The 26,450-nt window shown below is 45.3% G+C and overlaps 1 protein-coding gene across 3 annotated transcripts in view; it reads right to left on the minus strand.

The window, feature by feature from the left end:
* Nucleotides 1–709: 709 nt before the first annotated feature.
* fnbp1l (formin binding protein 1-like) overlaps nt 710–26,450 on the minus strand; it is a 68,062-nt gene continuing 42,321 nt past the window's right edge. The window contains exons 2-16 of one of the 3 annotated variants that reach the window (XM_083647824.1): nt 25,814–25,929; nt 24,120–24,170; nt 23,692–23,839; nt 20,980–21,042; nt 19,613–19,717; nt 17,046–17,174; nt 16,642–16,788; nt 15,585–15,815; nt 11,037–11,054; nt 8,844–8,953; nt 7,608–7,740; nt 6,828–6,922; nt 6,137–6,315; nt 4,736–4,773; nt 710–2,664 (exon numbers count right to left, since the gene is read on the minus strand). In XM_083647824.1, coding sequence (XP_083503950.1) covers nt 2,524–2,664; nt 4,736–4,773; nt 6,137–6,315; nt 6,828–6,922; nt 7,608–7,740; nt 8,844–8,953; nt 11,037–11,054; nt 15,585–15,815; nt 16,642–16,788; nt 17,046–17,174; nt 19,613–19,717; nt 20,980–21,042; nt 23,692–23,839; nt 24,120–24,170; nt 25,814–25,929 — 1,704 coding nt within the window. In that variant the 3' untranslated portion in view covers nt 710–2,523. The remainder of the gene's footprint in view (nt 2,665–4,735; nt 4,774–6,136; nt 6,316–6,827; nt 6,923–7,607; nt 7,741–8,843; nt 8,954–11,036; nt 11,055–15,584; nt 15,816–16,641; nt 16,789–17,045; nt 17,175–19,612; nt 19,718–20,979; nt 21,043–23,691; nt 23,840–24,119; nt 24,171–25,813; nt 25,930–26,450) is intronic. The other 2 variants (XM_083647825.1, XM_083647826.1) reach the window with 2 other exon arrangements.

The raw sequence follows: 26,450 nt of genomic DNA on the forward strand, positions 1-26,450 counted from the left end.
CCTACCAAATGCATCTGAGTTCAACCATGGTGCTGTTAGGGAGTCAGAATACATACATACATACAATGCATACATTACATATCATACACATGCTGGACACACTACAACACACACACGCGCGTGCGTGCGCACAATGGAACCACAATCCGAGATGCAATGCGATGGAACCCCTGATCACGTTTAGCACACGCTCACGATACGCCGATGACATGCTGTATGAGTGTGCGAGTGACACATGAAGCCAGGCATGAGGAGCAGAGTGGCTCAGGCAGGCAGGCAGTGCAGTCAGACAGACAGACATCATCAACAGAGCACAGAGGAGGAGGATCATGAGAATGAGCTGGAGAAGTGTGCTGCCGTTGTTAGTGGTGACCAACAATGAATATCCCGTTCTAAGACAATAAATGATATTAGTGGCTGTTCTTAGTGAAGCTGTTTAGTCTTCTAAACTACATTACCCAGAACCCACCCCTCTCTCCCTCTACTAGTAGTGGCCCTGCGACCCAGCATGCTTTGCTGGTCACGGATGATGGATGTGTGGTGCGAGCATGCAGACATGCGATCCTGCCAACCCAACCCAACCCAGCTCTACCTCTCTCTCTCTCTCTCTCTCTCTCTCTCTCTCTCCCCCCCCTCCCCCCCTCCTTATCTCCACCACCACCAATCAGCAATCTGCGTGAGAACCTCCACCAGCCAATCAAATCACCCGGCCACCCTGCAGCCCTCAGGAACCTGCGGTCACATAGAGGAGAGAGCAAGTTAACTCAGAAAACGCGCACACTCACAGATACAGGCACACTTTAGGAGGTCTTAGTGCTTTAACAGAGTCACAGAACACAGCTGTTCCTCACGGGAGACGGCACATTTACTGCAACACATCATCACACAGTATTATTATTTGGATCTGGTTCTGGAATGGATATAATTCGACAGAGTTATTCGCCACTGTAAAAGAAAATAAATCCCCCAAAAAATTCAAATGCCTTTGCCAGGAAATATTTCCTCTATCCAATATATTTAGAAATACTTGAAATGACTCTTTGGTTACAGTGGATAAACGGTAGTTTTAACTGAATGAACTGCACTGAAACTGAATGGTTCCCAAAAAGAAACTGCCTTCAGTTGTGCTGACTGCATCTAGACTCAACAAACCAGAGTCATAGATAGAAAGAGTTTGGCCAGATACACACAGAAAATCTATTTTGTTCGTTTATGTTATTGTGTGTGTATATAGGCTATCGTCTACCTCCACTGCCGATAGATTGCACATTTATAAGAACTGGCAATTCTGAAATAAGCTGTACTCTGCAAGTAACCCAGATTGTCCTTGTTTAAACAAAGAGGTTTCGGCTGTGATATACTGTATTGTACATCTTGCATAATATCAGTATGGTGCAATGGATACCATTCAGCTGGCACAGTTACTGACTGTGCAGCAGCTGTGAGGCTGGATCGTGGAGCACACATGGGCTGCCAATGAAATCCACGATGGCCAAACTGTTTTTTTATCAATGACCCCCGAGTGAAACAAGACCAAGAACAATTATATTATGAACAGATAACATCAGTGAGATGACAATGAGAGAGTGGCGATAAACATTGATACATTTCGTACGGGCTCAAGCCAACATTTTAGAAACATTTTCATACTGCATTTACCACTGGACCTGGAATTTGACAACTTTCTTTCAAACCTGAGGCTGTGCTCTACAAAGGTTTACAAGTGGACCCGTAAACTTGGCTGTGGGCTAAGAGGCTAGATTAGCTTCGGCTCAACTAAAGCTAACCTTGGACTAACTGGACGGTGTGAGAAAGAGCTTTCTGCATTTGGATACTGTATGAAAACTACAATGTTTTTTCCTGATATTTTTAAAACAGTTACATACTGAATCTGGTCAAAATCTGGTAGTATTGTTCCAGCTCTAGTATGATGGACACATCGATCAGAGAGGGGAAATATAAATACAGATGAAATCAGATTATCTTATGTTTCAAATCACATCAACGTCTCGATCCAAGGAGCTTAAAATCCGGGAGTCTTAAACATCCCCGTCTAAAATACAGAGAAATCAAAACGACAAGAGTAAAAACAAAAGCAAAAATCGTCAATGAAACATTAAATAAAATAATTATCTTAGCTTTGATCGACAGAACATCTCTTTCACACACATAGAAAACACCTCATGTACAACAAAGTCGCTCAAACACCATCAAATCAGATTTCCCCCATTTTGTCCATGCGCTCAAACACTCGACACTGACCCGGGCCCACGTATCCACAGGTACGAACGGGAGGACGAGGACAGACAGATAGAATAGAGGAGTGGAGGGGTAGAAGGATGGAGAGATGGAATGAGAACGGAAAAAAGGAACGGGGAGACAGATGAATGTCCAGGTGTTGGGATGGATGTCGTGTTTCCGTGTCCAGTGTCATCTTGAGAGGGAGAGAGAAAGCGGGGACAGAGAGAGGGAGAGAGGGGGGGGGGGGGGGGGGGGGCTGAAAGGGGAGAGTGCAGTGTAGCTTCAGATGTAGGTGACGGCACCTTTGCTGTTTTTCTCCATGGTGATTTCCACGTAGGAGGTGGGAACGTAGCCCTCCTCTCCGCTCTGCTTCCTGGCCCTGGTCCAGCCATCCCCTTTATCTTCCTCGATGATGTACAGCACCTGGAGCCAGTGGGGAAACGTCCGCTTAGTACATTACATTACATTACGTCATTTGGCAGACGCTTTTATCCAAAGCGACTTACAATAACACATTTTTGTCAGCAATAGAGAAATCAACTATGCAACACAGTCTATGACAGCTACAACTTCTGAAGGAATAGTGGTCAAGTTTAGTTATTATTATTTTTTTTTTATAGAGAGAGAGAGAAAGATGTTAGTTCAAGAAGGGCCCAGATGGAGCCTGAAAAGGTGTGTTTTTAGTCTTTTCCAAAAGATCGGCAGTGATTCGGCCGTCCTGACCGAAGGTGGGAGCTCGTTCCACCATTGAGGTGCCAGGGACGAGAGGAGTCGCGAACGGGATGAGCGACCTTTGAGCCCCCGTAGTGGAGGAGGGGCGGAGGGAGCGGTGAGAGGTTTGGAACCTGACCATAGATTGAAGGTACAGAGGGGCTGTCTGGTAGTAAAGGGATACCCTGAGTAAAGGGATGCCCTGAGTTTTGGGGAGATTGGCGTACCTGTTAAGTGCCCAAATCCTGCATGTGTCCCTGGGACATCATTAATAATAATAATAATAATAATACATAAGTTTTATATAGCGCTTTTCTGGGGAACTCAAAGACGCTTTACAATACATAGAAAAGTAATACAATAAACAAAACTAAATAACAAGAATGAAAACAAATACAGGTCAATAGATTGCAGAGATGGAATGGTGGTTAGAGGTAGAAGTCAGATATTGTAGGCTGTTTTGAAGAGGTGGGATTTGAGTTGGGTTTTGAAGGAGGTGAGTGAGTCCGAGTTTCTGATAATGAGGGGCAGAGAGTTCCAGAGGGTTGGGGCAGCGATGGCAAAGGCTCTGTCCCCCGTGGTGCGGTGCTTGGTTTTGGTGATGGGGGTTAGGAGGTTGGCATCAGCAGAGCGGAGACGGCGGGTGGGGGAGTGGCGCTGGAGGAGATCTGTTAGGTAAGAGGGGGCCAGATTATTGAGGGCTTTGTAGGTGATGAGCAGGATTTTGAAGTGGATGCGGTGTTGAATGGGGAGCCAGTGGAGATGTTGGAGGATGGGTGTGATGTGTTCTCTGGAGCGGGAGTGGGTGAGTAATCGGGCAGCTGAGTTTTGGACATATTGCAGTTTACGGAGGACAGTGGAAGGGAGGCCATAGAGGATGCTGTTGCAGTAATCTAGTCTGGAGGTGATGAAGGCGTGGATGAGTATTTCGGCGGCTGAGGGGGAGAGAGTGGGGCGGAGTCGTGCAATGTTTCGGAGGTGAAAGAAGGATGTTTTGGTGATGTTATTGATGTGTGACTTGAAGGAGAGTGTGGGATCCAAGATGACGCCGAGATTTCTGACCAGAGGGGAGGGGGTGACTGTATGTCCATCAATGCAGAGTGAGAGGTTCTGGGAGGAGGGGAGGAGGGATTTTGGGCCAAAGATCATGATTTCTGATTTATTGCAGTTGAGTTTGAGGAAGTTGTTGGTCATCCAGGTTTTTATTTCAGTGAGACAGTCAGTGAGGGTGGTGAGAGTGGCAGGGGTGATGGTTTTGGTGGAGATATAAAGCTGGGTGTCGTCAGCGTAGCAGTGAAATTGTAGTCCATGGCGGCGAATGATGTGACCTAGGGGGAGCATGTAAAGGATGAAGAGAAGGGGACCAAGCACCGAGCCTTGGGGGACTCCGTGTAATACTGGGGTGGTTCTGATGCTGTATGCTAACACTTCAGCATCCACTACGTTGAGTGAAGGTAGGATCCATGCTAACACTTTAGCATACACCATGTTGAGTGATACTAGGTGACTAGCTTTACCTCAAAAGTGAAAAAAGGAGAACTCATAGCTCTAAAAGCTAAATTCGAAGTCATCTCAAATGATGCTGGTGTCCATGCTCTCAATCACTTTCTGGATAAGTTGACCATTAAAGCCAAATCAATTTTTAAAATGTACATGTCACGATATCTCACCCACTGAGGTAAAAATGTGCATCTTCAACACAGAATGATTAGCAAAATAATAAAGGAGAATAAATATTAAGAGATCATTCAAAACCGCTGAAAAGAATGTGTTGATGCGTCACCTCGTCCTCTGCCATCACCAACGTTCCCTCGTTCTGACCTGAGAGTCAAACACACACACACACACACACACACACACACACACAGATCAATATTTGCGTGTCTAGATCAATATTTGTGGTATTTTATTTTTATGTAGGCATGCATAAACATGATATCCTGTTTACATCAACTAGGTTAGCCTCTTATCTTATTAGGAGGAAGGCAAATAAAATAGAATACACTGATATATATAATCCAGAATAGAGGGCTCTCACAAGACATAATGGGCTTTATGGCAGCCATATTGGCCAACTCAATATTCACGAGGCATATAGTTCATTTCTGTGCCGTTTATTATGACAGGGAACTGATCAATTTGTCACTGATGTATCTGATTTTGTGGTTAATGATGTCAGCTATCTCACTGTCACGGTTTTATTGTATTATTTGAAACTGTTACTCTGCTTTAAAACTGTTGAGTCTTCTTATCTTTTATTTTATGGAAAAGATAGAAGTTGCATCTTAGCAGTGCTGCCTAGTTAGTTAGCTAACAAAACCAAAAACCAACAGTGTGTTCAGGTATCTGAGCTGACTCTTCTCAAGCGTCAAGTGTTTTGGAGTAGAAACTAGGTCTAAAGACACTAATCACACTAACTTTGACCTACAATAACCGACCAAATGGCTTGTATCTTTTCAGATATCTCACAATTTTGTGGCTCAGCTGTTATATGTTTAAAAAACGGGATTTTTTTTTATATATAGATATCGCTCTTTCTCTATCCTGTTATAAATTTAGCTACTATATCCACACAGCCAATTCTCGGATGAGTGCAATATGGCGCCACCTAGACCAGTGGTTTTCAAAGTGGGGGCCGGGGGCCCCCTGGGGGGCCTCCAGGGGGCACTAGGGGGGCCTCAGCAAATTAATGGAAATGCTTAAAAAAACATCTTCATGGGGAAGGACATTTTTCATTTATATTTGGAAATTGTTACTACAGCATAATAAATAATATATTTTATAATTATCTTTAGTGTAAGGTCTTTCCTTCCACGTAAAAATCACATTTGCCATGCCCATCTGTCTAATTGCCTGCCAGTCATCATCACATTCATTGTCATTTCCCCCTGTTGTGGGTAACACAATAGTCTGACCAACAATGTTTATAATGGAAAACTGACAACTTGAAAAGATTTGAGATACAGATGTAATTATTAGGTTATTACATTAATACAAGTAAGGAAATCTATTCTGAGGTTGCATGGAAGTGATTTTTGACATTTTTAATAGCTTTGTCAATGGATTTTTAAAGACATCTTGCAATAGGCTAATGTTATTTGGGGGAGCCTGGGCATGGAGAAGTTTGGGAACGCCTGACCTACACCACCGTGAAGCCTCTGTATTGTAACCGCGGGGTCCTTACCGTCGAAGGAGTACAGCGCCTTGCAGTGTCCGATGACGGGCAGCGGGTCGTCGTCGTCGAACTCGTCGTCAAACTCGTGGGGGTCGGGGTTGGGGGGTCCGGGCTTCTGCGGGGGGGTGGAGCGGTGGTGGGGCGTGTGGTGCTCCTGACTGGTGTCATCTGTATAACTGCCCTCAGGACTAGATGGCACAAATCAGTTTTTGCATTTGTATAACTCAAATACGGCACTGCTGCTTGATAAGGTAAGATAAAGATAAGATGAAAGTTAAACGATCACTTTATTACTTTATTATTATTATTATTATTTTAGTAACTACTTTTTTCAAGGACCTGCAATCTAATCTAATCACTGTTACAGGTTACAGTTACCAATTGAAGAATTCCAGTCCATAACGATCAATGAATTGTGATGTTTGTTGACCCCACCAATCCGAAACAAATTATAGTATGATATGTTTGAAAGGAGAGTCAATAACTCAAAGTGTTGTTGGTTGATAAAATGACAACATGTTTACAGACTGGGTTTTGATCTGGGTTGATCACTGGTAAAGATTCCAAAAATGGATATAAGAAATGCTTTGATTCTGATTACTGCAACCCACTTAAATAACATCCTTTACTACATCATGTACTATCTGTGTTTGTGTGTGTGTGTGTGTGTGTGTGTGTGTGTATGTGTAAGTGTGTGTACCTCTCTCTGCCCTGAGGAGTGTGATGGTGGTTGTCGGCGCTGTGTCTTCTGTCTCCTCTGGAGCTCTGCTTTCCCTCTACCTCCGATAGCCAGGACTGAGACGGAAAGAACGAGGGAGGGAGAGAGAGAGGGAGGGAGAGAGAGAAAGAGAGCGAGAGATAAACTATTATGTTACTGAGTGTAAGAAAGTAATAGTGAATAATTTGTAGGATGCAATGCAGTGCTGACGACACTGTTTAAGACATTGTTCCTCCATTATTCCTCCAAACGACGGTCAATTTTGATGAAAAAAAATACTGCTTATATCTTTACCTGTAAATATCTGTGAATCGTTTACCGTATATTCTTTATATCTTATTTGCTTATATTGTATATTTGTTCTAATCCATTACATGTTACTGAGCACCATCGCACCAAGACAATTTCCCTAGTATGTGAAAACATACCTTGGCGAATAAAATAATTCTGATTCTGATTTTGATTCTGGTCGGATCCTGTGCTTGTCCTGAGTGCAGTTACTCCAGTTGACCAGGAGGTGGCACTAACAAATGCACCAGTTAGCCACTGCCAGAGGCGGTGTAGACGAGGAATTAGATAATACTCTCCAGGAAGGAGAGTAAAAAGCTGATCTCTGAAACTCTCACTCCCTCTCTGTCTCCCCTCTATGCCTTGTTCTTGTGTATCTCAGAACCATGTTCCATCTTACACACAGCCTCTGATATTTTAGGCTGTAGATGGCACGTTCTTCATTCCTAACTCAATTTATCCCTCCCTCTGTACCTCGTTCTTGTGGATTTCCGAGCGCAGCTTCTCCATGTTGCATATGGTCTCTGATATTTTGGGCTGCAGGCTGCTGGGGTCTCCCATCTGAGGGTTCTTCTCATAGACATCCTTCATCTTGTTCAGGGCATCTCTGACGGGCACACAGGCACATACATGCACATCATACTAACACACAGGCACATACATGCACATCATACTAACACACAGGCACATACATGCACATCATACTAACACACGTGATGGACAAAACATAAGATCATCCACATTAACATGGTGCTTATCCTTGGTGCTTTATTGGCTGAAATTTTGACCTAAAACAAGTTTTGATACTTAAGTTTAGCCCCTTGTCACCCACTCTGTTCCCTGCAGTGATTTTCCTCCCAGTTGCGAATCAATCATCCCTACTGAAAGCAACTGGCAATTGTTGTAATAGTTGCATGATAGTTTCAGATTGGCCATTCTCTTGCTGAAGCTCCTTGCTGGTGGTTAGTGCTATAGAGAGGCAAAGTGACCGCCTACTTCCTGCTTCAGCACTGTACCAGAGATTTTCATCCGCCATTTATTTTCCCATAGACATTTCGTAAAATGCTTATAAAAAATAGTTTTACTTGTTCAAACCAAACGGTTCAGATATATTTAGAAACAGGAGAGACCACATAACATTTCAATCGGACCAAAACGTAAAAGAATTGCGGATTTAAAGAAAAATATTCTTTCGATGTAGTTTTTTTTAGTTTTGGTCCAAGTGAAAAGTTCTATGGTCTCTCCCGATTCTAAATATAGCTGAACCGTTTGGCTTGACGAAGTAAAACTATTTTTATACGCATTTTACGAAATGTCTATGGGACAATAAATGGCGGATGAAAATCTCTGGTACAGTGCTGAAGCAGGAAGTAGGCGGTCACTTTGCCTCTCTATTCTTATGGGATAAGGGTTAGGGGTTAAGGCCACAGAGTGACACTGCAAGAGAGATCCTTCTTAACATTTAATCTAGTTTTAAGTGTTAAAATCTGTTCTTAAAGTGGGGAAAAGAATCTGTCAATGGGATGAGGGATGGGCCAACTTTCTGATAATAAACAAGTTGCTTGGAAAATAATTCTTAAATCAAGCGCGATCAAGAGTGACCTTTATTCTGCTTGGTTTCAAGATACTGACACTTGAGCAAATTAACCTCCGATTGAACAGGAGATGTTTTTGCCGTGTATGGTAAAGGATGAGGGGTGAGTGCCGTACCTCTGGTCCACCTCTTTCTGGAGCTCCTTGCTCAGCTCGTCGATCCTCTGCTGCAGCCTCTTCCTCCTCTGCTCCGGGGGGAGGTGGCTGAAGTCCTCCAGGGACGGAGCCTGGTGGGGACAGGAGAACGCCATCAACATGTCTGCCCTGTGCTAACGTTACACTGAGTCCTCCCTAAGTCTGTAGTAGCACGAGGAAGGTGGTGGGGAGAGGAGGCTGAATCCATCCCAACTCTGTAGCATGAGGAAGGGAGTCTGGAGATATAAAACATGTATGAAGATCTCTCTTATTGGATGGTGTGGATGGACCGACCAGACACCAGGTGTCTATATGAGAAATGATCACTTTAAAGAACCGAATGCTGCACGGAACCTTTCCTGGATCTGTACAGTACGTATTTACAATCGATAACCATTAATCCTTTCTGCAAGAGGTTGTGCTTGGCTCAGCTGTGATCCAGATGGTCTAACACCCCGATTTACAACCCAACTTAGATTTCCCCACCAGGATCATTTCGTGCAGACAGAGTGTAGTTTTGACTTTTAAAACTTGAGTGACAATACACACCTTGTTACCTTACTGGGTGAACACACACACAAAACCTTAAGAATGATGAATGTAAAACCAGTGAATTCTGACTCTAAATGTAGAGTATGTGGGTGCAACACAGCTTTAGAGCTTTAATCTAGTCATTATACCTGACAGAGTGGGGGAATAACTAAGTGTAACTGTAACTACGTAAGTGTAACTAAGTGTAACTGGGGAAAGGACCTAACCATTGAGTTATTATAATAGGTCCATGGACCTAACAGGTAACTGTTAGGACTGGGTTTCCATATTCTATCGGGAGTCGTCTAGGGTCATACCAGAGACATGCACTAACACCTACACTGTTGGGTCTACTTAAATAAAGACACACACACACACACACACACACACGCACGCACGCGCACACACACACACACACACACACGCACACTTACCGTCTTGACTGACCACTGAGCCATAAGGCATTAGCCATGCAAGTTAAAGAGACACACAACATTTGAAGCTTGTTAGTCGTCAGTCGCTCACTAAGACAGCCAGCCTGTCAGTCAGTCAGTCAGTCAGCCTGTCTGTCAGTGAGACAGCCAGCCTGTCAGTCAGTCAGTCAGTCAGTCAGTCAGTCAGTCAGTCAGTCAGCCTGTCTGTCAGTGAGACAGCCAGCCTGTCAGTCAGTCAGTCAGGCAGTTCCTCTGACAGCCATTAGAGAGATTAAACGGGCTACTTAACAGACCGCCCAATCACAGATGGTGCTGATGGAACCGATCGGAGCAAAAGCCAGTCAGAGTTTTGGCTGGGCGCCGCGTCGGGGGCGTTATTAACGAGTCTATGTTAGAGTGTATGAAAGCGGACAGCTCCGCTTCACAGTGTACTGACACAGCGTTAGCGGAGGCCCGCGAACACACACACACACACACACACACACACACACACACACACACACACACACACACACACACAAAACACGGCAGGGCAAACTGGAGCGGGGCCAACATCAGATAAATACCTGATGCTGCAATTTGGGCCCTCCCTCCCCACACACACACACCATCCACGGCAATCAAAAACACCAAAACCCTCTAAATCCTTCCCCACACTAAAGCAAACACACACACACACAACATGCTGTCAATCACCAAGGATCCTCAGGCTTGTGATTGGAGCAAGAAGCTGTGTCATATTTGAAGGGAGAGGAGAAAAGCTGCGTCATAAATGAAGGGAGAGGAGGAATCACAGGGAGGGGAACTGAAAGAAAGAGAAAAACATGAGACACGATGGGAGAAGAATGACAGAAGGAGCGAAACAGTAGAACAGGGCATCTGCAAGTTTCATGAAGTTCAATTTAAGAGTTGCTGAGATCTTTTTAATTAAATAATAAAGATGAAAGTTACAACATTAAAAAACAAAATAGAATTTAAGACTTAAGCTTTAAGGGCTGTTCACATATAGCCTTTTTCCCCCAACTGCCTTCTTTTCTCATTAAAAGCAACGGGAAGCAGCCGCAAGACACACAAAAGGCGTCCGCTCCTGAAAAGCGATTGATTGATTGATTGATTGAATTTATTGGACGAATTAAAAAATACAATACACCAACAAGCATACACTATAAAATAATTCATCATGATATCACAATAAAGTCATTAGACTTACTGTACTTCCATTGTGGTCCTGAAACAACAAACATCAATATAGAACAATCAAGAATAAAACAGATACAAACCAACATAAGTTCAAAGAAAGGTTTGCACTATATTACTGCAGCGTACTCAGCTTGATTTTTTTAGAAGGTTTTTAAAACCTTTCGGGATTTTGTTCCACTTCTCCCAACTTTGCTTTTTAGGTCGGGTAGTTTCAAATTCGCTACACTAGCCCTCCATCAGAGCAGAGCGCTTTCAAGAGTTGAGAAATGTTCCAACTTTTCAGAAAAGCGTCAGGTGACGTGAACCACTTTTCCCCAGCTGACCAATCGTGATGATGGAGACGCTGGCCGCTTCCCATAGCAACAACAAGTAATGGAGAAAGGGAAAGTGCCAGTGGAGAAATTAGATGTTGTAATAAGTTACGTTACTGTAAGAGCAATCATAAAGGCAGTATTATGGATTAGAACGGACATGTATTGGAAATATCTGGTAAGCCTTCCCTTGTTGCACAACACTGTATTCTGTGCTAACTAAGTGCTAACCAGCTGGTTCGTGAGCTCGCAGCTGCTAAGCTACCGCTTTTTATTCTCTTCACAAAAAGCGCCCCAGGCAGTGCTTTTTCCATCAAAACGCTATGTGAGAACAGCCCCTTAAAAAGGTTAATTTAACTGCTTTCAAGAACTTTTGAGGCCTTGAGTTTAGATCATTCATATACAGTATATATATATATATATATACAGTATATATATATATATATATATATCAACCTGCAGACGCCCTGGAGAAACAAATCAAACGGAAAACCACATCATCAATCCGTCACACTCTCCAAAACGATGCTACTCCCTGGCTCACCCCTCTCCTCAGGCCCCTCAGTCTGGGTACTGTAGTCTTTATCTCAGACAGACAGTAGCCCACGGGGTCCGAGCTGAACCGGGGGGGGAGGGGAGGAGAGGAGGAAGGGGACTGGCGGGGGAAGGGGGGGGGAAAGAGAGGACAGAGTCGGAGGTCAGCGATGCACGTTCTTTGGATTTGCCTTATTGAAATGAAATTAAACCATAGCTTTGAGTCTTGACTCTGGCAGAGAATAGTTCATGTTCACTTCCCAAAATGTAGAAAAAGAGAAACATGTCGAAATCTTTTTAATTGACTGGCATTCCCTATGTACAGTAACCTCTTTGGAACAGCAGCTATTATGGGTGAAGCAATGGCATAATATATATCATTATGTAATAATAACATAGGGGTACAACTAATGATTATTTTCATCATCAATTAATCTGAATGATTATTTCCTCAACTATTTGATTCGTCGTTTGGTTTATAGACGGTTTTCACCAGAGCGCAACCCCACAGCACTTCCTTTTTCTCAGCATTCGGCAAACTGCAGAAATATTCACTCGACATTGCTACTTTTGTTTTTGCTGCTCAGCTGTATAGACGGTTTTCACAGAATGGTCAGTCCTGCATTTGAATGTTTTTTTTTCTTTTATGTCCATAGCAAACACTGCAACAGGAAGTGAGCGGGGGTTCAATTTAGAATGTTTTTGTTGTCAAGTTAAAACCGTCTATAAAATGTCACAAAATGGTAAAAAATGTTGATCACTTTCGCCCCAAAGCCCAAGATGGTCATCGAATGTCTTCTTTTGTCCTGACCAACAGTCCACAACAAAAGATAATCAGTTTACTGTCATAGAAGACAAATGAATTTTTGTATTTCCTTCTTAAAAATGAGTCTAAATGATTAATCAATTATAGAAATAGTTGACGATTCATTTTCTGTCGATCGACTATCAATTAAGCTCTACTTCCACGACTTCCCATGACTAAATCTGAGAGGTAGGACATGCTTGAAAAAGACATTTTTTTAATCTTAATGAGGCTTTTCCTGGTTAATAAAAGTTAAATGAAACATAGATAAAAACATTGAATCCTTCATGATTTGTAAACATTTTCTACTCTCTACTTTAATTCCTCGACATTCCCTGACTCCCACAGAGAATTGATCAAATTCCCCAATTGGAATATGCCATGAAATTCCTGAAATTCCAGTGGGAGGAACCCTGTATTAATCAGTCAAACCAGTATCCAGGCACACACACACACACACACACACACACACACACACACACACAATATCAAGTTCCTGGTTGTGTGAGGTGGCCAGCGATGCTGACACAACAGGCAGCGGGTGTAATGATTAACCTCGTGGTCTTTATGAAGAGGGCTCAAGGTCCAACAGTGTGAACGGCAGAAGGGTGACAGAAACCTCCTGCTGGAAAACTGAGCGAGAAGGCGACCAAGAGAGAGCAACAACGTGAAACAGCGGCCGCTAATTTGTATACACTTTCCTTAACAAATTGGTGCCGCCTGGAGCCGAAGAGGGAGAAAGTTAGAGGGGAAAACAGATGCGTGTCCAGGATGTGAGAGGCTGTAAAACCTCCATCTGTGTGATGCTGGGCCGCAGGGTGGGGAGTTTATGATGTAGCATAGCTGCACTGACTAACCATACGTCTATGATGCTTTATGATGTAGCATAGCTGCAGTGACTAACCATACGTCTATAATGCTTTATGATGTAGCATAGCTGCAGTGACTAACCATACATCTATGATACTTTATGACGTAGCATAGCTGCAGTGACTAACCATACGTCTATGATGCTTTATGACGTAGCATAGCTGCAGTGACTAACCATACGTCTATGATGCTTTATGACGTAGCATAGCTGCAGTGACTAACCATACGTCTATGATGCTTTATGACGTAGCATAGCTGCAGTGACTAACCATACGTCTATGATGCTTTATGACGTAGCATAGCTGCAGTGACTAACCATACGTCTATGATGCTTTATGATGTAGCATAGCTGCAGTGACTAACGATGATACGTCTATGATGCTTTATAATGCAGCGTAGCTGCAGTGACTGACGATGATACGTCTATGATGCTTTATGATGTAGCATACAGTAGCTGCAGTGACTAACCATACGTCTATAATGGTTTATGACGTAGCATAGCTGCAGTGACTAACCATACATCTATGATGCTTTGTTCCTCACATGACTAACTTGGAGATAGTAAAATGACTATCAGCCAAATGAGTGTGTGGACTCATGTGAGTCATGTTGGTGTTTCAAAGCTATTTTTAACCCCTTGTACCCTGACTGTATTATTCTTAAATTTCCCCTTAAAGGCCGGGTTTACCGTGGGGAACATGAATATATATTAATTCTTAAAAAATCTTAAATTTCGAATCCGTTGAAATTTTTGAAATTGCTTGTTCACAGCCAGAGAAAAAAATAAATGAAAAAAAAAAAAAAAAAAAAAAAAAAAAAAATTGGGCCAGGTGACGCGTTTCGCGTCGAAACGCGTCACCTGGCCCATTTTTTTTTTTTTTTTTTTTTTTCATTTTTTTTTTCTCTGGCTGTGAACAAGCAATTTCAAAAATTTCAACGGATTCGAAATTTAAGATTTTTTAAGAATTAATATATATTCATGTTCCCCACGGTAAACCCGGCCTTTAAGCAGCTTCAAAGTTAGGAAGAAAAACGGTCACTTCCATTTTCTGTATCTGCTCGTTCCAACTCTTTCTTGAAGCTCTATATTGAATTAAATATTCAACACAAGGCGGTGAAGACGCCATGTTTTTGTGGCTGCACCATTACATGTACAGTACATCAAAGGGGGGGGAATCCACTTGTTTGTGCATCATTTTATACACATTTCCCTGTAATTCAGCTTGACATACAGTATCTTCTTTCTATCTTTAGAAAACCTGTTATTTTGACTAGAATTTAAAATCAAGTTATGTGGGTTTGGAACAAAGCTCGGCTGTGCAACCGCCATTTGTAATGATGGACCCAGTGGTGCCACATCTACAAGAGCCCTCAAGGAAATTCTATTCATTAATAATGCTGATCCGAAGACATAATGCCCGCTGATGTATTGTGTCAGCGCTCATAAAACCGCATCTTAAGAGTGAATTTTGAGTGCAAGCCTGCTGTGAATGTTTATGACTCGTCTCAGAGGTTGTGGCGTTAAGCATGGTGGCCATGCAGAGATATGATTGGATTATAATTCCAGATTAGTGAACGTTAAGTGCACTAAAGATACGGTCGTCGTAGAGGGTGCTGCCCATTTCTGTTTTTATGAGGTAGCGCACAGCGGAGGGAGACAGGATATGATACAGACAGAGAGAGAGAGAGGGGGGGGGGGGGGAGAGAGACAACTGCTCTATTTTTAGAAATAGTTTCTTTTTTAGAAACCATAAGGCAGTCACTCCACTCCACTGGCTGGTATCAACAACATGAGATGATTGAACAAAATCCGAAAATCCCCAGAAAAAGATTTAATGATCTCAAACTGCTGTTGTTTTGTTTACAGATGATGCGTCTGATGATAGTGGGTGTAGGTCGATGTCATGTTACTGTGGCTACTGGCTAGTTGATGGCACTTCAGCTTCATTAGACAAATCCCAGGGGAAAGTGACTGGAGGAAGGAAGTGAAGGAGAGAGTAAAGCAGCTTATGAGCCACCCAGAGCCCTCGTACTGTACCTTTGGTTTCTTGCCAAACAGCCAGAGCTTGTTCTTGGCTTTGCCGATGGCGAGTCTGGGGTCGGGTCGGGGCCCGGGGCCGCCCTCTCTGTCTCGCTCTGCTTTGGGCGTGGTGGTGCTGATCGTCCCGTCCGAGCCCGTCCTGCTCAGATTCTGACTGTAGTCCTCGAAGGGGAAGTCGCCCGGCGGGTCGAAGCCTGACTTGAAGGACTCCACCACGATGGATGAGTCCTGAGAGGGGGGGAGGGAGAAGAAAGAGAGTAAAGAGGAGGTGTACCCATCTCTTCCATCCTTCTCTCGTAGTGACCATTGCCTTAAAGATCCCCTCCAGACATGTTGAATGATCATTTGTGTCTGATATGGTTTTATCATCTTGTTCAAATCCTTAAAGTGACATCTCCTCCTTCTCCCTCTTTAAAAATTCCAGAATCTATGAATATGCAAATGTATTTGATCTCAAAAGTTTTCCTACTGGACACAAGTCATCTTACAAGTCGTCTCCTACTGCACAGTAAAGTCCATCCTCAGTGTCTGTCTGTCTGTCTGAGCACTGGAGGCTTCATGTTTCCACATCACATCCTCAGTGTCTGTCTGAGCACTGGAGGCTTCACGTTTCCACGTGACATCACACCTTTGTAAAGTTGAATGTTGGACAGCGATCGGCTTCTAAATGTGATGCTCGTAGGCCCACATCCTACACATTGGATTTTTCAATTAGCACAGAGAAACGTTCCACTTTCAGCAGACAAATGTGGAAAAACAGCCCTCTAGTGTCAAACTCTGCACATAGATCATTCTGCACAGTGGAGCTCAAAACATCCAACTGCAGGAATGAGAAGAAACCCATATTTTTGAGTGGAGGGGGACTTTAAGATGTTAACATGTCACTGTGCAGGTTAAGAGGTTAAAACACGATGGAGGTAACTCACTTCTCTCTCCTTCCCTCCCTCCCTCCCTCCCTCCCTCCCTAGCACCTTCCCTCCCTCCCTCCCTCGTTCCCTAGCACCTACCCTTCTCTCTCCTTCCCTCCCTCCCTCCCTCGTTCCGTAGCACCTACCTTTCGCTCGTCCACGGCCTTGGCGGCGGACACCATCCCCTCCAGGCATTTGGAGATGATGGGGATGACTCTCCTCTCCACCTCGGCGAAGCTCCGGTACGTCTCTCCCAGCTTCACCGTCCGTCGCTCGTCCATGGCCTGCACATTCTGCCAGAGCGGAGGGAGGGAGGGAGTGAGAGAGGGAGGGAGTGAGGGAGGGAGGGAGAGAGAGGGAGAGAGGGAGGGAGGGAGTGAGGGAGAGAGGGAGGGAGGGAGTGAGGGAGAGAGGGAGGGAGGGAGTGAGTGAGGGAGGGAGGGACTGAATTCAAGACAAGCAAAAACAGACCATTTCTGCTGAGTTTTGCTGTAACCACGTCGTGGGCTTACCTTGAAGATGTGCTGTAACCACGTAGTGGGCTTCTTACCTTGAAGATGTGCGGGATGGCGTTGTTAAAATGTTTCCACTGCTCGGCGTTGAAGTTCTGCAGCTGGGCGGCGTACTCGTTCTTGCTCTCGTCGGCCATGTGGTTCCGCAGGTAGAACTGGGATTTGGCCTGGACAGCAATGAGATCGATACAAACATGACCAAACACGGTGTGGATCTTCTCCCCGACGTTTACAGAGACGGAGGTGGTTTACAGAGACGGGAGGTGGTTTACAGAGACGGAGGTGGTTTACAGAGACGGGAGGTGGTTTACAGAGATGGGAGGTGGTTTACAGAGACGGGAGGTGGTTTACAGAGACGGGAGGTGGTTTACAGAGACGGAGGTGGTTTACAGAGACGGAGGTGGTTTACAGAGACGGAGGTGGTTTACAGAGACGGGAGGTGGTTTACAGAGACGGGAGGTGGTTTACAGAGACGGGAGGTGGTTTACAGAGACGGGAGGTGGTTTACAGAGATGGGAGGTGGTTTACAGAGACGGGAGGTGGTTTACAGAGATGGGAGGTGGTTTACAGAGACGGAGGTGGTTTACAGAGACGGGAGGTGGTTTACAGAGACGGGAGGTGGTTTACAGAGACGGGAGGTGGTTTACAGAGACGGAGGTGGTTTACAGAGACGGAGGTGGTTTACAGAGACGGAGGTGGTTTACAGAGACGGAGGTGGTTTACAGAGACGGAGGTGGTTTACAGAGACGGTGGTTTACAGAGACGGGAGGTGGTTTACAGAGACGGAGGTGGTTTACAGAGACGGAGGTGGTTTACAGAGACGGGAGGTGGTTTACAGAGACGGAGGTGGGGAAATTCAGCGTTGTGCTGCGGAAGAGCCTCAGTAGGTTCTACTTTATTAGGTGGCCCATTAGCGAACGCCTTAGAGCAGTGATTCGCAAACTGTGGGCCGTGGAGGTACTGCAGGTGGGCCGCGAGTGGTCTACCAACACTCCCGATTTTCGCGGGCAATCAAATGGCTGTAGCAGGGTCATTTCTAAAGCTACAGTGGAGATCCTGTTATCAGAAGAACCTAGAAGACCTAAGGCATCCATTGGTACTAAGCATAATATGCTAGGTTGTCGGGAAGGGGGGCTAAATAACGCTCCAAACGTAGGTTAAATTTGGGCGAGGGAAAACTACTTCAAAGGGGTTCCTTGTGGGCATCCTTAAGTTTGGGAACCCCTGCCTTAGAGCCTGGACTAGCCTGGGGTCCAACACAACCACAAGGCAAAATCTCAAGGCAAAAATAATGTTATTGTGACCCATTCTGAAGCCCTAACACGAGAAATGGCAAATGAAACTCGCTGATGCCCCATGCAAAGAAATAATTCAGAATCTATCAAATATATAGACATCATGCGGGTTCAACAGATCATGATTCTATGACTTGAACATGTTGTCAAAGCCAAAAAAGGTATTTTTTTGTGTGCTTTAATATGGACATTAGGGTAAATGTCCAATACATCTCCACTCATGTTTGCGGTGTATGTAGTGAAAGAAAATGTGTGTGCAAATAAATGGTTATATGAAATGTGGGATGCTGCACTCTGATTTGACCCTGATTATTTTCCTGCAAACTTCAACTAAATCCATTAAGTCTAATTACATAGTAAGTGTGAAGGGGAAAACGAAGAGCTATAATTTAAAGGTTATAGACATCAATTATGTGCTCCCAATTTCAAGTCAAATATGTGAAGCATTAGGGCAGGGAGATGGTTTTCGTTTTCGACTTCTCCATGCTGTAATATGGATTTAATATCATGAGACAAATATGAGGCAGCAGAAGAGAGACGGTCAGCTTTTGATATTGACAGTTGTTAATTACTAGATGAATGGATCATTTACAGGCGCTGCAGGTGGGACCTCCCTCCCTACCTTCTCCACCTCTGACTTGGTGGCGTTTGTGGGACCTCCCTACCTTCTCCACCTCTGACTTGGTGATGTTTGTGGGACCTCCCTACCTTCTCCACCTCGGACTTGGTGGCGTTTGTGGGACCTCCCTACCTTCTCCACCTCGGACTTGGTGGCGTTTGTGGGACCTCCCTACCTTCTCCACCTCGGACTTGGTGGCGTTTGTGGGACCTCCCTACCTTCTCCACCTCTGACTTGGTGGCGTTTGTGGGACCTCCCTACCTTCTCCACCTCGGACTTGGTGGCGTTTGTGGGACCTCCCTACCTTCTCCACCTCTGACTTGGTGGCGTTTGTGGGACCTCCCTACCTTCTCCACCTCTGACTTGGTGGCGTTTGTGGGACCTCCCTACCTTCTCCACCTCTGACTTGGTGGCGTTTGTGGGACCTCCCTACCTTCTCCACCTCGGACTTGGTGGCATTTGTGGGACCTCCCTACCTTCTCCACCTCGGACTTGGTGGCGTTTGTGGGACCTCCCTACCTTCTCCACCTCGGACTTGGTGGCGTTTGTGGGACCTCCCTACCTTCTCCACCTCTGACTTGGTGGCGTTTGTGGGACCTCCCTACCTTCTCCACCTCTGACTTGGTGGCGTTTGTGGGACCTCCCTACCTTCTCCACCTCGGACTTGGTGGCGTTTGTGGGACCTCCCTACCTTCTCCACCTCTGACTTGGTGGCGTTGATGTCATTATCCAGCCTGTCGTAGCTCAGCTGGCACTTCTCCGCCTCCTTGCACTCCCTCTCAAACTTCTTTTTACTCTGAACGCGGAGAAAGAAACAGCGAAAGAGGGGACAAACAGAGGGCACGGTGTTAACACTGGAATCTCCATTCCTTATCGTTTTAGGGTCGCAGATGAGAAATAAAAAAAACGAATGGGGCAAGAGAGGCAAAGAGAGAGGTGGAGGGAGAGAGAGAGAGAGAGAGAGAGCGAGCTAGACGAAGAGAGAGATAGTTTCCTTCCTGCCAGCCCATCTGGGTTGCATTAGCAGTGAAGGAAACACAGGGAATAGCTGAGACATCACAGTACAGTGCAGTGAATAGCTGAGACAGTACAGTACAGTCACTAGGTAGTCACTATTAAAGATATACCACACATTGTTTTTGTAAGTGACATGACATAAAACAACAAAATCTTCTTCTTCTTCTTCTTCTTCTTCTTCTTCTTCTTCTTCTTCTTCTTCTTCTTCTTCTTCTTCTTCTTCTTCTTCTTCTTCTTCTTCTTCTTCTTCTTCTTCTTCTTCTTCTTCTTCTTCTTCTTCTTGTGTGTTTTGTATTTGCTCATATGGCCTCATGTCATGTGCAGGTTAGGGGGAAAATAACCACCCAGAGGTGATTTAACTGCGTCCAAACTGGACACATGTAATAGGTGATCTCACTCTCTGGAGTCATCTGGGAGCCAAAGGAAGCTTGTCAAAGGCCAAATATGGCCCACAGGCCTCGCTTTGGAACGGCCCGGTGTACACTAAATACACTAAAGACAGTGTGTGTGTGTGTGTGTGTGTGTGTGTGTGTGTGTGTGTGTGTGTGCGTGTGTGCGCGCGTGTGCGTGTTTGTGTGTGTGTGTGTGTGTTTGTGTGTGTGTGCGTTTGTGTGTGTGCGTGTGCGTGTGCATGTGCATGTGCACGTGCGCGTGTGTGCGTGTGTGTGTGTGTGTGTGTCTTGGCCCTGTCCCTGTAGACCAGGCAGTAGGCCAGGAAGAGGAGAAGGGCCCTGCTGTCTTGTCACACAAAGCTTCAATATGATAAAGTGTTTATTTGGGACAGCACACTATAAAAGGTGCATTCAAGACTCCTCCTGATATGAAAACATAGCATGACTTTTGGTTTATTCATTTCAGGAAGCTATTTTTCCCCCTTCGCTACAGTGTAGGCGTTTGTGATATTATAGCGGAAACAATTCATCAGCATTTGAACTGTGTTAGCATTGCTTGCATTCCTCGTTCAAACAAATAGGAAATAGGTAGTTGCCGGCTGTTCCTTATAGGGAGTATTTACAGAGTATTGCCTCCCTCCTTACTTACAGTGTCCATCTGTTTCCAGCACTGATCCAGATACTGCTGGGCCTTCCTGCCCTCCTGTAGATGCTGGGCGCACACACACACACACACACACACACACACACACACACGCGCGCACGCGCACACACACACACACACACACACACACACACACACACACACACACAGACACACAGACACACACACAGACACACACACACACACACACACACACACACACACACACACGGGAAAAATACACAGAAATAGAAAAAGTGAATCCACACACAATAAAATCAACAGATGGAAGCCACAGGTACATGCAACACAATATCAAACCTCTAGGGGGGGGAAGGGGCTGAGACCAGAGGCACAGATTTACTAGAGTTCAGTGACCGCGAAAGCTAGTTATTGTGGTCATTGAAATGAAATGAGCAATAATATAACAGAGCCTGGAAGCAGTGAATGATTTGCAATTGTGCTTAGAAATATCCCTGCTGACCAGATCAAACGTATGACGCAAAAAGCCAAATGACTTTCAGTTGCTAGCTATTATATTAGGAAAACAAAAGATCAGGAAGTTATATTGAGGAAATATCCCTCTATCACAGGTTAAACCCGAGGTGTGGTCCAGAGAGATAAGCCAGGTCGATACAGTGAGGATGATTGTATTATACACTGGTCAACCGGAATTTGTCTTTGACTGTATGCTATGTGTAACATTTTAATATTGATAAATCACTACCACAGATTCAGACATTTATATAATTATTGTAAACTCACTGAGAAGATCGACAGCCTCTACACTGCATTTTACATTGACTACGTTTACATGGACTGCAATAATCCGACTCATCACCTAATTCTAAATAAGACAATATATATATATATATATATATATAATAATTTTCGATTAATCTGTTTACATGAGTTGCTTATAGAATATTCCATTCATATTCCGACGCACGCCCACATGACGCCCCTATGTCCTACATCTTTTATTATGTAAACAAGTTGCGCAACACTCGCTGGAAGCTAGAGCATGCGCCGTCAAGCAGTTTGACTGCCGTACAGTGTTGCAAACTGCTGTGAAAACTCTGATAGCGCTATTAAGGCGTATGCAAGTCTACAAGGTACATGTTTACAATGCACATCAATAATGCGCCTATGATCGGAAATACTCCACGTCTTAATTCGACTAATAATTGCTTGCTCCGGTTAAGGTCATCAGAAGATGCTGTTGACACGGCAGTGTATGTAAATACATTATAAGGTTTAATATGGGGATGGGGATGTTGCAGTCCATGAAAAACATTGTCATTGTCAGGTCAGAGTTGGGAGGGGAATCTGCTGGATTGCTTTACGGCACAAAACAGTTAGAGGGCGCTGTTGTTCCAGAGCAAACAGTGCTAAAGCGTTCAGAGTTTCTAATGGCCGATGGTGAGCCGATGGAAAAAGCACGTCCAACATGGTGATCGTCTCCGGTAAAAACAAAGACTTTGTGACAGAGAGAGATGGTGTGTGGGGGAGACGCGACAGAGAGAGATGGTGTGTGGGGGAGACGCGACAGAGAGAGATGGTGTGTGGGGGAGACGCGACAGAGAGAGGTGGTGTGTGGGGGAGACGCGACAGAGAGAGATGGTGCGTGGGGGAGACGTGACAGAGAGAGATGGTGTGTGGGGGAGACGTGACAGAGAGAGATGGTGTGTGGGGGAGACGTGACAGAGAGAGATGGTGTGTGGGGGAGACGTGACAGAGAGAGATGGTGTGTGGGGGAGACGTGACAGAGAGAGATGGTGTGTGGGGGAGACGTGACAGAGAGAGATGGTGTGTGGGGGAGACGTGACAGAGAGAGATGGTGTGTGGGGGAGACGTGACAGAGAGAGATGGTGTGTGGGGGAGACGTGACAGAGAGAGATGGTGTGGGGGAGACGCGACAGAAAGCGATGGTGTGTGGGGGAGACGTGACAGAGAGAGATGGTGTGTGGGGGAGACGTGAGAGAGAGAGATGGTGTGTGGGGGAGACGTGAGAGAGAGAGATGGTGTGTGGGGGAGACGTGACAGAGAGAGATGGTGTGTGGGGGAGACGTGACAGAGAGAGATGGTGTGTGGGGGAGACGTGAGAGAGAGAGATGGTGTGTGGGGGAGACGTGACAGAAAGCGATGGTGTGTGGGGGAGACGCGACAGAGAGAGATGGTGTGTGGGGGAGACGTGAGAGAGAGAGATGGTGTGTGGGGGAGACGTGACAGAAAGCGATGGTGTGTGGGGGAGACGCGACAGAGAGAGATGGTGTGTGGGGGAGACGTGAGAGAGAGAGATGGTGTGTGGGGGAGACGCGACAGAGAGAGATGGTGTGTGGGGGAGACGTGACAGAGAGAGATGGTGTGTGGGGGAGACGTGACAGAGAGAGATGGTGTGTGGGGGAGACGCGACAGAGAGAGATGGTGTGTGGGGGAGACGTGACAGAAAGCGATGGTGTGTGGGGGAGACGCGACAGAGAGAGATGGTGTGTGGGGGAGACGCGACAGAGAGAGATGGTGTGTGGGGGAGACGCGACAGAGAGAGATGGTGTGTGGGGGAGACGTGACAGAAAGCGATGGTGTGTGGGGGAGACGCGACAGAAAGCGATGGTGTGTGGGGGAGACGTGACAGAAAGCGATGGTGTGTGGGGGAGACGCGACAGAAAGCGATGGTGTGTGGGGGAGACGTGACGAGTAGACGTGATGAGTACTCACGTGTTTCCTCTCTGCTTTGAGGTCCTGGCCGTACCTCATCAGCTCGCCGTACACCTTGTGGCCCATCTCCTCCGCCACCACCTCCCTCTGTCCCGCATAGTCATTCAGCTCATTCAGGATGGAGTAGAACGACAAGCAGGACGTGAACCTGAGCACGCACGCACGCACGCGCACGCACGCACGCACACACGCACACACGCACACACACACACACACACACACACACACACACACACACACACATACTTTGATGTCAGGATTCTGACTTTGATCTCAGGATTCTGACTAGTTTCCACTTTAAATTCAGAGTTGTGAGATCAAACTCCCAGAACTTTTTAAAATCCTCTTGTGCAGAAAACACTGTCACAGACACAGGCCTTTTCTGCTCTTAACGTCCAAACAGAAGAACCCAAGTGCACTCTGCTCACCTTGGCTCCTCATCTTTAGAGCGTTTGGGACAGTACTTCTTTACCAAGTTCCTGTAAGGAAGAGAGGGAGAGAGAGACAGAGAGAGAGGGAGGGGAGACACACACACACACACACACACACAGAGAGAGGGAGGGAGGGAGGGAGAGATATATTAAAAGACAAAAAAGTACATAGCCAGAGGCTCAGACACTGATCAACAGAGAGGTAAACAGGCAGGCAGGCAGGCAGGCGCGCGCGCACACACACACACACACACACACACACACACACACACACACAGACACACACACACACACACACACACACACACACACACGCGCGTGCACACACATTATAGTGTACAGTATATATAGAAATGAGGAGGGAGTGTATTATTAAATATGAATAAAAGATGTAAACATCAAAGTGTCTGTCAATTCCCTCAGGCTCTGACAATACTGCCTGCTGCAAAGCACCATGTTAATGATTGAACTAGAAAGCAGAAGAGAGTGTTTGTGTGTTTTCAACCACGGGAACTAGAAGAACACACACGCACACACACACACACACACACACACACACACACACACACACACACACACACACACACACAGACACGCATACACACACACACACACACACACACACACACACACATACATACATACATACATACAGTATGAGCTCCAGAGATTTCCCTCTTTGAAATCAAACACGTGCACACGTGTGCAAGCACGCACACGCACACACACACGCACACGCACACAAACTGAGTGTAATTGAGTGTATATATGTGTGTGTGTGTAAAATGATTAATTCTTATTTCACAAGGCTCGAGCGGAGTCCTCTTCATTTTGTGCAAAACGCGAAAGCAACAAGCCAACAAAGGGTGAATTAGGCTCTCTCTGGCTTATTTTATTTCTTTATATAAACATATATACATACATTTTATGTCAAAAGCAAACTATTCAGTCAGATAGTGATTTATTATGAAAGTAAAGCAATTACAAATTCAAGTAGTTTCAAGCACTTTATTCAACATCCAAGCACTTTTCAATTTCAAACCTTGAAAACACCATGTCAAAATTCAAGTGTTTTCAAGGATTTCCAATCATCCATAGGAACCCTGTAATGCAGGGGTGTCCAAACTTTTTAATTCTTATTTTTATGGGGGCCAGATTAGATCATATGAAAATGCCGGGGGGGGGGGGGGGGCATCGCATCATATGGGTTATGAAAAAATAAAATAAAAAAAGCACACACAATTGTACTCTAAGCATTTTGTTTACCATCTGAATACATGAGTTCTGCCTGTGCTGTTCCTACTTGGTGCTTGTACAAACTGTATGATAGTGCTGTCATCGTTAGGTGAACGGAAAAAATTTAACTTGCTTGATTAACCAATACAGTGTAGAGGGCCACATAGTATATTTTGAGAGACAAGCCGAGGGCCACTTTAAATCGGTCCGCGGACCACCGGGCCCCCGGGGACCACCGGGCCGGACTTTGGACATGCCTGCTGTACAGTAATCAGTCGGTCATGCAGACAGAGTGTGTGTGGAGATACATATGGCTACCACAGCTGCATGGTGTCAGCCTTGAGTATGTTAAGTGTGTGTGTGTGTGTGTGTGTGTGTGTGTGTGTGTGTGTGTGTGTGTGTGTGTGTGTGTGTGTGTGATGTGTGCGTGCGTGCGTGCATGTGTGTCTGTGTACCGTAGCTGTTTGGCGTAGTTCTGCTCTATCTCCAGCCTCTCCTTGACAAACTTTGTGTAACGATCCAGGAAGTCAATCCCCCACTGAGTGTGTTTGTCCAGGTTCTCAAACTGGTCCTGAGGGGAGAGAGGGAGGGAGGGAGAGAGGGAGAGAGAGAGAGAGAGAGAGAGAGGGAGGGAGGGAGAGAGAGAGAGAGAGAGAGAGGGAGGGAGAGAGAGATGAAGACTGTGATGCACAGTTGATTGCACTACTGTTGACACAATGTACCCTTGTACTGTAAGTCTCTTTGGACGAAAGCGTCATGACATCAATGTAATGTAATGAAAATAGCCATGAAACAAGATGGCCGACTGCAGCCGAGGTTTCCTCCCGAGCATTTTTATGCAAATTGCGATGCTTCCAATGAGAAAGGCTGAACGGAAACGGCTAATTAATTCCCATAAAGTTTCCCAAGGACTGCAAAAACAAAACAAAACCCCAAACCCTGGAGGCAACACTTTATTCATATTAGATAGTCCGCCTACAGACAGTCTACAGAGTATAGGGAGCCAAAGTGAACTTCACTTCCTGCTTTTCTCCCTGTACCAGCGTGTGACAAAATATGAATGGTGGTGAACGGAGGCGGAGCGATACGCTA

Source organism: Poromitra crassiceps, assembly GCF_964638095.1.
Source record: "Poromitra crassiceps genome assembly, chromosome: 12".
Lineage (NCBI taxonomy): Eukaryota > Metazoa > Chordata > Actinopteri > Beryciformes > Melamphaidae > Poromitra > Poromitra crassiceps.